The 12,500-nt window shown below is 36.6% G+C and overlaps 1 protein-coding gene and 1 pseudogene across 1 annotated transcript in view; one reads left to right on the top strand and one right to left on the bottom strand.

Moving 5' to 3' along the window:
- The window catches only part of LOC138861849 (B-cell CLL/lymphoma 7 protein family member A-like), a 14,287-nt pseudogene extending 11,019 nt beyond the window's left edge, over positions 1 to 3,268 (top strand).
- Positions 3,269 to 4,975: 1,707 nt separating this feature from the next.
- The window catches only part of LOC138861785 (cytoplasmic 60S subunit biogenesis factor ZNF622-like), a 10,320-nt gene continuing 2,795 nt past the window's right edge, over positions 4,976 to 12,500 (bottom strand). Inside the window, exons 6-9 of the mRNA XM_070121623.1 lie at positions 8,534 to 8,708; positions 8,298 to 8,412; positions 5,463 to 5,585; positions 4,976 to 5,289 (exon numbers count right to left, since the gene is read on the bottom strand). Coding sequence (XP_069977724.1) covers positions 5,178 to 5,289; positions 5,463 to 5,585; positions 8,298 to 8,412; positions 8,534 to 8,708 — 525 coding nt within the window. The 3' untranslated portion in view covers positions 4,976 to 5,177. The remainder of the gene's footprint in view (positions 5,290 to 5,462; positions 5,586 to 8,297; positions 8,413 to 8,533; positions 8,709 to 12,500) is intronic.

Here is a 12,500-nt window from a genome sequence, read left to right as displayed (position 1 = left end):
TCCTGCTGCACAATCCCCTTCAATGTCAACCCCTCTTCCCTTATTACTACTCTTCATCCTAATTGTCCGACCTACCTCGCAGAACTCCTTCACTCCATATTACTGCCATCTTTCCTTCCTCGCCCTCGTCCTTCCACTGCCTCTTCTTCCTCTTGCAAACCATCTGAGTACTCTCTTTGGGCCAGCCAAGTTGGATCCATTCTTTGTGATTCCCCCACACCCCCTAGTTCTGAGAATACACTTCTCTTTCAGCAGTGCCTCCGAGAAACAAATGCGGCAGAGGTTACCTTTTGCAGTCGCTCTGATTGTTCATGCCTTGTCAAGATTAGCATCAAAGCCCAAGTTCTCGTCCACTATCTACCTCTAACCTTACTGGCATGTAACCCATTTCCTGCCGAATCCTCACTCCATCTTTTAATACTTGTGCTGGAACTGTTTCTATTCCCCCAAATGCTTGTCCCATATATAACAAGGACTGGTCAGACTGTGAAAATGACCTCACTTTCCTGCCTTGGTGTAATATGATGCAGTGGCAGTACAGTGTTACACTCTTCCTCCTGTAGAGGGCAAGCGTAAATCCCACTACCAATATTGTCAAGATTAGCTTTCTCAGTAGACAAGCAACCTCCCCCATCAGGTTTATATTGGTGGATTGTCTTATTATTTAGAAGTTAATATCGACCTCTTCCTCGTCAATGTTGGTGTTTATGGCCACCTAGCCCTCTATGTGCCCAACGTTGTCATGACCTTTCACCAATTGCCATGCTCAGTCACGTACATGTGCCAATTGTGGAGACTCCCATAATGTGTTTTATAGGGAGCTGCCCTGCCTGTAAGTTTGAATATGAGGTAGGCAGTCCTCAGATTTAAACTAAGCCTCACTCTACTTGAGGCTAGACAACTCCTATTTGAAAACAGTCCTATGCTCTGCTCCCCCACCGTCTACACAAGATGTTTCTGCATCTGCCCAGGTATCTCTCCCCTATACCCTAAACCTAAGTCCTATGTCTACTCACCCTGTCCAACAGCCAAATCCATTTTCCATTCTAAATCCAGATATTCGTATCTTCTACCACTTCCCAGATACATACGCCTCCCTCCTCACTTTTGTTGTTGTACCAGGCAACCTAAAAGTTCCAATTCCACTGAATACTGCTCCCTCATCCACCCCCCAATTCTTTCCTGTTCCTACTTATGCTACATTTAAGGTATTTGCAGATATCCATCCTCCTACACACCCTCCCAACATACCCCACCCTCTCTACCGCTTCCACTTGAATACTCACACGAATCCCCCTCTACCACAACAGTGTCCTTCTCCAGACCCCTTCTCTCTCCAGATATTTCTTCCTGATACTTCACCACACCTTCCCCAGTCTCCTTTTCTCAGCCTCTGGATTCTCTCTCTCCTCCTACTTCTCCAACAGCCACCTCTATTTTCCTTGATCAATATCCCTACTCCATCCCCAGTCACAGATACACTGCAATTCACTCAGTTGCTCTACCCCCTTATATTCCCCCAACCCCTTCCCAAAATAATCCTCACCCTTCAACCAGCCAAACCAAAACCACCTCCAAAACCTGACTCTTTTCCACATACCCTCATCCCTCTCAACAACCCCCCCCCCCCAAATCCCCCCCCAAAAAACATCCTTCCCACCATCCCTCCCACTCCCTCCTGGATACACATATATCTCTTTTATCACAATATCCTTCCCCAGACCCTACTGTCCCTATCGAACCCCCAGGAGCACTACTCCTTCACCTACTCTAGATCCTTTATCTCAAGCCCTCAGATACCTAATCCCATACTACTAAGACAGTCATATCTACTGCTATCACTTGATATCTATATTCCTTCCCCAGTCACAGATTTACTTATGATCACTCTACCTCCCTCCTTTCCCTTTTCGTTACCATAGCATTTTCCTAAACCACTCTCTAATCTTTGACATCTAACACCTTCCCCTCCTCCCAGATGCCTTTCCTACTTTTCAACAGCTATCTCTCTATTCTTCCTTGAACATTTTTCCTGTACCTTCCCAAGTGACAGATTCGCTATAATTCCCGCAATCGCCCAACCTCCTTCACCCTCCCTTTTTACTAATTTCTGCTCCTAGTTCTCACTTGCTCCCCTTTTTCCCCTTTTCACTACCATACTTATCCTATAACGCTTTCAAACCTTTTACATCTTAACACATTTCATTATAATCTTTTTAATTCTACTTTAGCACTTTCCGACGCAATACTTTGTACTCATAGTGCTATATGACCTTTGATGTCTAGCATCGTTTAATTTCAAACATAAAAAAATAAGTTTTAACAAAATTAATATTTTTATTGTTGTAGTAAGAAAAGAAGTGGATTACAATACATGATACAACTATGAAGATCTACAAGTGGGTCCCAGTTATTTCCAGATGTAAGTTTTTACAAAATTTTTTCTAACTTGCAAAGATAGATATGTACAGTAACATCTAAAAATTATATTTATCTGCAGTTTGAAACAGGATTCTTATGTAGATATCCATTTATCAAATAAATGAATATATGAATTAAATCTGCTTTAGAGGTAGCTTTCTTTTTTGTAAAAAGTGAATTTTTTTTATTCATTTAGAGTTTCTTTTGAGTATTGTATACAGAACCAAATATTTTTTTCCAACAGGACCGAAAGAAGAAAAATAGTAGTTCCAACAAGGAGAACCGAGATGTGCAGTCGTGACAGCAGTATGTCTGCCTTTCACATGGGGGGGGATGACTTCTAATACAGGTATCTCTTTTTTTCCTTATATGTTTGTTATTCTGATTTATCTAGAATCGTTGCAAGTCCATCAATCAGTAGTGACTCTAGAAATATTTGGCAAAGAATAAAGACAGTATGTTGATGTAATTTGCATTTGAAACTGAGAAAGGTATTATGCATGCTTTGTCTCTTGATTGTACAAAAGATAAACCAGAGAAGGTAATCTTTAACTTTAAACTTTAAACAGCTGTAAATCCTTGATCTGTAGAATTTCATATTCTCAGCTGCAATAGATTTTAACTGGTAATGAAGTTCTTCAAGAGGCCCCCCATACACAAACATGCACATATATTTCCACAAATTACTTCAGCTTCCTTCCTTTAATGATTATTTTCATTTTCTCCCCTCAGCCATGTCCATGATGAGTGACTCACAAGATGCCACAGATTTCTCTTCAAGTCAATTTCAATATCTCAGAAGATTCTAATTCCGAGCACTCCTTTCAAGAAGAAGTTAGCTGAGTGAGGAGTATGAGAATGATGATTCAAATGTAATCATAAGAAATAGGCTAAGTGAAAATATTTCCGTGAATAACTTATCGAGTGTCAGTGGAGTAATAACTTCATGATGTAATTTATAATGGAATACAAATTCTCTAACCATTCATTAGGAAGAGTATTTTTATGTGTAAAGAACTAGGATTTTTCATTTGTTTATTATTTTTTTCAAATGTTTATACGTATGAATGCAAGCTTGCACAGATGACAATTTTTCAGGGTTGCTTAAGACCACCAGTTTATATTTATATTATTACCTAAAATATTGATAGGATTCTTAATATGTTCAAAGTAACTCTTTGAATTAATGTACCTCTTCTCCAAAATTTAAACTATATTGTGTGGTGAAGATCACTTACTGCATATCCTTTTCTTCTCACTATTTGATTTTCATAACATTTGCATATTCCTGTAAGCTTGTGTATTAAAATCATACTTGTTTGTACAGTTATACTTCATACAGTGGAATTGTACAAATGTTGGTATTTTGTAAAAGCGTTCCTTTTGAATTACATCTTTGACAGTTAAAATTTCATTTATTATTTGAATGTCATTATTGATTTATTAAAAGTCGTTAGCATTACTGGCTATTTTTATTTCTTTAAGCTAAAAATCAGTTATTTTGATTTGTAAAGTGTTATAAGAAGCATATATTGCAATTATTTTTCAGGGGACCGTCCACCTCATGTAATCTGGGGTGCCCTTAATATGGGACCTAGGATTTATTTTACTATTTCTTTTTGATTGGTAACCTTTTAGATACAGTACATCTCTAGGGTTTGGTCTCATTTAGCAAATAAGTATAAATCAAATAAAAAATGAAATTTGTATTTCTTGTCTTTTGCACCATTTTCTTGAGTTAATCATATCATAATAAACAACCTAAGTTGATGAAAACAATTTGATATCTTTCAGTGATTATGTAAAACTGGCACTGATGATTTTTTTTCCTTTTATTAGTCTCAATAACTGATTTTGAATTATCAAGAAAAAACAAAATTCTGTCTCAATCTTACTTTAAAAAGTAGCAACAATGGTACTGTCTATACAAAATGCATAAAAAAGAAGAAAATCATAAAAGTATTGATAAAGATATAAACAAAATAATAACAATAAAAGACATAGCAGTTTGAATATATAAATCATATTGGACATTACATTGACTGTCAGATTTTGAATCGCTATTGCCACAGCAAGCCACAAACTAATATTCTGAGAGTTTACAGATGTTGCTTCAAGTTAATTCCATGGACCCATGATTTTTTACTTAACTTTCCCATAAAAGTTGATAAAATTATTTCATTAGGTATGTCTACAGACTGAGTGATATGGGTATGCACAGAGGGGAACAAAAGAAGTTACTGTCTCTATTTTTTATTTCCTTACCAAACTGTCATACTCTAGGTCAGTCTTGCCTAATCCCTCTATTTTTTTTTTTTTTTTCAGGAAGAAAGAAAGAAAGAAAGAAAAAGAAAAAAAGACCAAAAATGTGACGGTCCCTTTAAGCCATGGGCAACTAAGTATATGTACTGTCTATAGATGACCTCAAAACTCCTCACCAAGGAGTCAATTAGTAAGCTTGGTGCTTTTATCAAATGAGATAGAAATGTGTATTTGTATATCAGCCTCTGTATACACCAAGTATTTGCATATAAAAAGGACACTAAAAACTAAGTTTCAACCATTTACCATTGTATTGTATATACTTCTCAAATATGAACATCAACATTAATAGATGGTTTATGGCTTCCAACAAATTCAATTTGTTATAGAAGTAGTTTGAATCAAGTACATTTATATATGGGGATAACTATGAAGTGATAAATGGAGACCCAAAACACAACTATTGAAGCCATGTTGGATGGGAAAGCCATATTCTACACAGGGTTTTGTTGTCGGAAATGGTGCTGTAGGTTATTGCCCCTCACTCCAAGCTTCAAGTCGTACCTGCTTCGAACTTTCTGAAGGTACTTCTGATCCCAGAATTTCCTAGAATAAAAAATTATTGATGATGAAACACAGAGGGGAATTCATGGGAGAGAAAATGAGAGAAAACATCAACAATACTATATTACAGAAGTTGAGAAAAATGTTTTTGTCTAGTAATATTCAGACATTAATTAAACGAGTCTGAGGAGTAATCCTCTTTCAACACAACTTACTTCACTGCATCATTTCCACTGGTTCCTGTCCAGCCAAGTGAGCGATAATGTGCTAGAAGGCTTCGGAAAGTAGATCCATGCTTCTTCTTCTCTACTTCCTTGCGGTAGGGATTCAAATTTTGCCTGTACATGGAAATTGATATTAGAAAGTGCAGCTGATTATAAACTTGTCATTTATATCTTCATTATTTTTTTTTTTCCTATACCTATTATTATTTTTTTTCCTAAACCTATTTCTGTCTCAGAATGTACAAATACAAATTTATGTGTGGCATCAAGGACAGCCTTTTGTCAATATGGTAGGAGGGATTAAGTCTCTTTCCAAGTAGAGGCTCCTCTAACTTTTTTTTCTTTCTTTCTTTTAACCCACTAACGATGGGTGTCCCACATATGAGGCACCCGAAAAAATAAACATTGCTGGATGTCCTGCCAGTGTGACGCTGTATCGGGGCTTGCGCTCGGACGCAGCAGCGGGCCGCAGGCAGAGTCAAGGCCAGCCCCACACGCCGATTTTGTAGCTGCCCAGAATCTTTTATTTTCGGCTTTAAAATATACCGGTGTTATTGGGTTAACCATCTCCTATATAAAAGGGGATTTTGGGGAGATGCTCTTAAAAGAAACATGTGTAGTAAGCTACAGGGTGATTCAGTACGGTGGCCAGTTCCTTTGCACCCTGAATTTGACCCCACCCTTCTGACAGCACTCACTCACAGCTGAGTCAACTATGAGGGGGACTATCTGGAACCTTGCAATTGCAAAGCAGCACTCTTCCATGACCTATGCCACTTCTGCCCACCATGCCCCCCCCCCCCCCATCCCAGATGGGGGGGGGGGGTCAAATTGAGTATAGTATAGGTACATGGATGAGGAAACTACCAAACGACTATTAAGGCCCTGCTGTGGCTTGTTGCTTTACAACTAATGAGCGCCCAGGTACACCTATGTGGACTTTTGCTTGTTGCCATCGTGCATACGGCATTTGATTATGACACTGCCCATAGATATGAGTTTGTGAATGTTCAAGGAACAATTTTATACCAATATCAGGAAAAAATTATATCACCATGATTTATGACAAAATATTTTGTGAAATATAAGTTTTGTAAGTTTTGTGTCCTTTTACATACGAAATATGCTTCCATCGAGACTCCCTGGTAATATGTTGTAGGTTACGAAGTAATCTGTACATATACCGTGTACGAAACACTAATGTTTGAAAATAGCCATATCAGTAAGAATTGAAATATTTCCATTACATTTTACTCAACAGTCGTTACATCACAGTATGGGTAAATTTGATTTGGTTGTTACTGTTGTAAAGGCTGATTCAATACGAAGGTTACCTAAATGTCGGATTTTTGAACTTCGGATGCATAAGCAAGATACTGATTATTTTATATTGATGATAGTACTCAGTAATACCCGCTCTGAAATAAAAACTATATGGAATATTGAGATCGTTTGTGTGCGCAGTCTAGAGTTAAAAAATCTATTGTATTTGTTTTATGTGCTCCTGATAAAAAATAATATGTTTAAATGTTACCGTAGGTCTTAGGTTCCATAAATTCGCAAATATCCCACCACACCTCAGCGTCTGCATGATTTTATGCACTTCTGAGTAAAGATAATGGGTGTAAATGGCTAATCAACAACTCTACACTCTTTTGCCTTTGCAATCTGTTAATATAGACAATTATTAAAGAAAACAGTTTATAGGGTAATTAATATATTCTATTCCTCTAGATATAAAAGTCAATGTAGGCCTATTAAATGAGGATGATTCATTTTTTAAAACTTTATGTATGTGTGTTCACGTACATATGATCCTCCTCGAAAATTATAAACACCCAGTGACCATCTCCCCCTCGCTCCCCGTGTGGAGAATGGGAAAAATTCAACGACTTCGGTAAGTTCTCGAATTCCATACTAAATTTTAAAATTGCCAAAATTGAACCACCATGTTGTATTCATGTTAGGACTTTATAATTAGAATGATTTTGTACTTATGTTGCCATCCACAGTTCCCCATTTCTTCAAAATTGAAGTAAAAAGGGAGAGAGAGAGAGAGAAAAAAAAAGTTTTATCTGGTTTAGACTAGTTGTTTCTCTGTTTCAATACATGTATTAAACTTTTCAGACAAAAATATATATTTTTATATATATGGAAACAAACAAACAAACAAACAAACAAAAACTATGGCAAATCTTTCCTATTGAAAATGGTAATTCCGACTGACTTGGTAATCATCGCATCGCAAAGTACACTAAATAAACTTATATACATATATATATATATATATATATATATATATATATATATATATATATATACACATATATACATATATCATTAGATTTAGAGAAAAATAACAGAGATAATAACAAACTTTGGCAAGTGGTCAAAATATAATACTCCGCTGTTTCTTGCATGTAAATGGCCGATTTTAAAGTTTTGACAATTAAAAAATATAATTTTTTTAATGCTGAAAAAACAAAAACAAAAATAGTACTCTATGTCAACCAGGAAATGTAAAAATCGGCCATTTACAAGTCCTTAGGCTAGAATAGATCTAACACATGAATTTTTTGTGGTTTGTTCAGGACAAAACTGTGGGCCACATTATATACAGAAGAGGGGAAAAAAAGGTGGGGGGGGGGCTAAACAATTCTATATTATGCAAAAAGAATCAATGAGTTATCTCCATCCAATTTTTTTTTTTTTTTTTTTTTTTTTTTTTTTTTTTTTTTTTTTTTTTTTTTTTTTTTATGATGAAATGAGTAGGGAAAGGTGGTCCCTTCAACAAACATAACATACAAAAAAGAAACCTGAACTAACTTGTAGTATCGCCTGAGAGACCTGTGACCTATTACAGCACCCGATGGTAACACAAGTTCACTTTCATCTCCTGTAATAATATTGGCTTCCACATCATCATCTGGGGATGCAGATTCTGAAAAAAGGAATCAAAATGAATTCAAATATGCAGGAAGGATCAATCATAATGAAAAAGATAATAACTATAATGTAGACATTTGTAAATAACTATGTAACAGATTAGATTGGGGTCTTACCAGCATCAGGATATGATGTGGAATAGTCATAGAAGTCACCATATTCCAGAATTGTGTCTCCTTTTAATTCAATATAACTGTGCTTTTGGTCTTCAATGTGTTGTCTTATAGCTGTGAGAGAGGGGAGTCGTCGAGCTTTCCATTTGCAGACTAGGCATTCAAACCCACACCCGATCTATAAATGTATATTTTATAATTATTTAACCATCAACTGTGGAATTATACAAATGCAAGTGGGTCATGACCTATTTGAAATTTGAAACAATCTGAAACAGTTGCACTCTCTGAGCAGCATTTCAGGGGGACAGATTTTCAGTAAGATGTTAACCACTAGCCGACGGGTGGCATGTATGTACATGCCATGGCTGTTGTAGACCAAAAAACAGATGGCATCTCATCATGCCCATTCCCGCACCATTGGCATGTTAGACAGAGTTTGTTTTTCTCTGATAGTAGAGGCTTCATTTATTTATTAAAGATTTTAGGCAATAGCACCTATAATGAAGGTAAACCTTCAAAATTATAAAATTTTTATTAATTATAGAAAAATAAGAGCTTTTAGGTGCCAAATGTCGCCCACAAACTACTAAACTAGCCAGGCACAGACAGGAAACTGCCAATGCGTGCCAACAATCCCATTATTAAATTCACTTGCTAAACTTTTATTCCCGTCGGGAGTGGGTTAACAGTACAACATTTAAACCCTTGTTGCATGTTTTACATATTGCTACCATTATGGTACAACAATATGCTTTCTGTCCTAACTCAATGCCTCTAGGAGAATTTGGGGTGTGCTGTCTCTCCATTCAAAGGAGTATGTGTAGCTGACTGTGCTTGCCTTTGAGGCTTATTTCAGATGTGACCAGTGTGTAGCACTTACCATGTCAAACCAAAAAAGTGATATGATTTATCTTTGTACTACTTGTATTGATATAATTTTAATTATTTTTGCATATTCAGGTTAACATTATATTCATTTTAGCTGCTAGATTGAATCTGTAATAGCCTGATTATGTAAATCCGAGTCCATTTTAATATATGAGATGTGTTACACACTGTTATATGACAATGCGAGTAATTGACACAAGGAGACTGATCATGTAAACTTTATTGAAAGGTTCCTAAAGCATCACAACAGTACCAAGAGAGTGCAATATTTGGTGCGAGACATTTTCCAGGAATAATGAGCAAATTATTTAGGTAGTAATCACCCCCCTTTTATTAAAAAAAATAACCAATAAAAGCATTTCACATCCTGTTCTCCCTCAGGCAATGCTGCAGGCCATGTGACATGTGGGCATATTATAATTCAACAGTGTCCTGTCAATAGATTGGCATGAGAGTAGGTTTGCAAGTGATATTCAGCATCTAAAAGCTTTTATTTTGCTATGATTTTTAATATTTTCATAAATTTGAAGGTTTACCTTCCCTTTAGGTGCTATTGCCTAAAATCTTTTCCATATAAATGAAGCCGCTAATATTGGAGAAAAACAAGCTCCATCTGATGACCTAATGGCACGGGAATAGTCATGATATGATGCCATCTGCTACTCTGTCCACAACAGCCATGGCATGCGAATACATGCCATTTAGTGGCAAGGAGTTAACCCTATACTGGCTGGAGCTTTATACACCAAACTGGACCATGCGCCAGGAAGTCAGCTGCTCCAGGGATGATTTTGTGCCCATAATGCATGCTATTGGGGATGATTACAGCTGCAGCAGATATTGATGACACATATCTTAACTCAATAGATATTGATGACCCACTATCCACCTACAAGGGTCATTTTTAGATTAAGCCCAACTCTGTACAGGTGGGCTTCATCTAGAAAAGGGAAACCTGAACTGTTATGACTTTTTGGGTCTCCTTGCCATCAATGAGGACATTAACAAGACTTCCTCTCCTTCAGAAATTTACAAGGCATTCATCACATATGACCTGATGCCCAACTTCTTGGCTGAAACCAATGGATTGCTAAGGCCCACCCCGACCAAAAAAGGACTGCATCAAAGCTGTACATACTTCTGATCCGAGTTGTCAGAAAGTTGCAAATGGAGCATTACTTATCTTACAATTGAATTTTAGCGACATCTGTTTTGCTTAACATCATGCTAAGAATCTGCTTTAACTAGATCTCAGCCTACATCTATGAGAGCCTCTAGGAGTACATCATATACGTGCAATTTGTCATCTTCACCCTGAGTAGGAGGGCAATTAGCTTTGAATGTTTACAAGTTGTGTGTCAGCCCTGAAACCACTGCTGGCTGTTATATCACAGAAAGTTGTTGGTAAGTTGATGGTAGATGTGGAACTTTTTTGCAAAGCACCACTTATTACAATAATCAGTGATCATCCTTGAGTCTATACCACTACCTTCAATGCTGCCAAACAAATGCTGTCAGTACGATAAAGATGTCACAAAAGCACATGCCAAAGGATTTCAAGACATCTAAGATGTAGGTGATGTGCACTATCAAAGTACAGCAACTTTGGGCATGCTTGCAGTGGGTGGACAAAAAGCCCATCACCATATTCTCCACTGTCCAGTGAGGTAGAGGATACTCTGCATCTCGGAAAAGCCTGAAGTTTTAAAAGAAAGTCTTCTTTCTCTTAGATATGGCAGTGATAAATACCCACTGCATCTACAAGTAGTTAGGAAGATGACCACAGCCATGTCAATTTGAGATGGACATTGCTTGCAGAATCATGAATGAATTCCTACTGTTCCACACAGTCTGAAGTATGGCCACCATATGTTACATTTCTAACATGTCTACTCCCCATGTTGCCAAGGAGACTGAGGATGGCAAGGCCTACCAAGAGATGGTTAACTACTAAAACTAATAGTTGTTTGGAGGTGGAAAAGGACAAGTAAAATTGTATGCATTTAGTTTTTGTGGAGATCAAGAGTTGATGAAAAAGAATTGATAAAAATAAAAAGCTTTATCGTACTGATACCCAGGATGTGATGGGAGGTGAAAAAAAGAAAGAAAGAAAGAAAAAAAATGTCACAAATTATGAAACTACTAATTTTCATAAAAGCCATATTGCATCATAGTGAGAAAAAATTTTTATGTACATTCGCCATACGGATAATGTTTTGTATATCCCGTAACTGCCTAAAAAATAGGTTGACTCATTATACACTAATAAAATAACTTTTTTTAACCACAGGAAATATCAAATGTTGCTAAGCTCTTCTGTGTGGCCTGCCAAGACTGGAAAATATTATCATGGGAGTGCATGAGACTTATAAACAGATCCTTCAAGGCGGGCTGGTGACTGACTGAATAGTCCATAGTCATTGGGTTGAAATAATGATATATATTCTTTATCAACTTCCATTTCCTAAATGCAATATGTCTGATATTACAATCAAAAGACCGTTAAGCCATACAAATATACAATACAATGATGACAGGCACACAGAAGCAATTAACAACCTTCCCAACGAGACAATCCCTAATCAAAACTTGTACATGAAACCATCATAGACAAAAAACACACACATACACACACACACACACAAAGACACACACAAACACATACACACACACACACACACAAACACACACACACACACACGTATATAGAGCCAATCAACATGATGTTCACTTGCATGATATCATGAATGCATGATGTACCTTCCCTACACAAAGAAAATAGATATGATCCTTTTGGATATTTAACTCACCAAGATCCACCAGAAATTGGAACTTTTCCAATGGCTACGATCCTTACATACTAATCATATATAATTTATAAAGCAATGGTAGAGAGAGTTGTTAAAAAAACATTTTGGGACTTTAGATGTGCATATCATTAGGTACAATCAAGTTAATGTAATCTTAACATCTATCATACTTATAAAAATCAACCTACATATTATTTTCTGTAAGTGAAATAAAGATCAGTTATATTTAGAGAGAGAGAGAGAGAGAGAGAGAGAGAGAGAGAGAGAGA

This window comes from Penaeus vannamei, chromosome 5 (genome assembly GCF_042767895.1).
Source record: "Penaeus vannamei isolate JL-2024 chromosome 5, ASM4276789v1, whole genome shotgun sequence".
In the NCBI taxonomy this organism is placed as follows: Eukaryota; Metazoa; Arthropoda; class Malacostraca; order Decapoda; family Penaeidae; genus Penaeus; species Penaeus vannamei.
The sequence above is the reverse complement of the archived record's forward strand: the minus strand, read 5'-3'. Positions and strand labels throughout refer to the sequence as shown.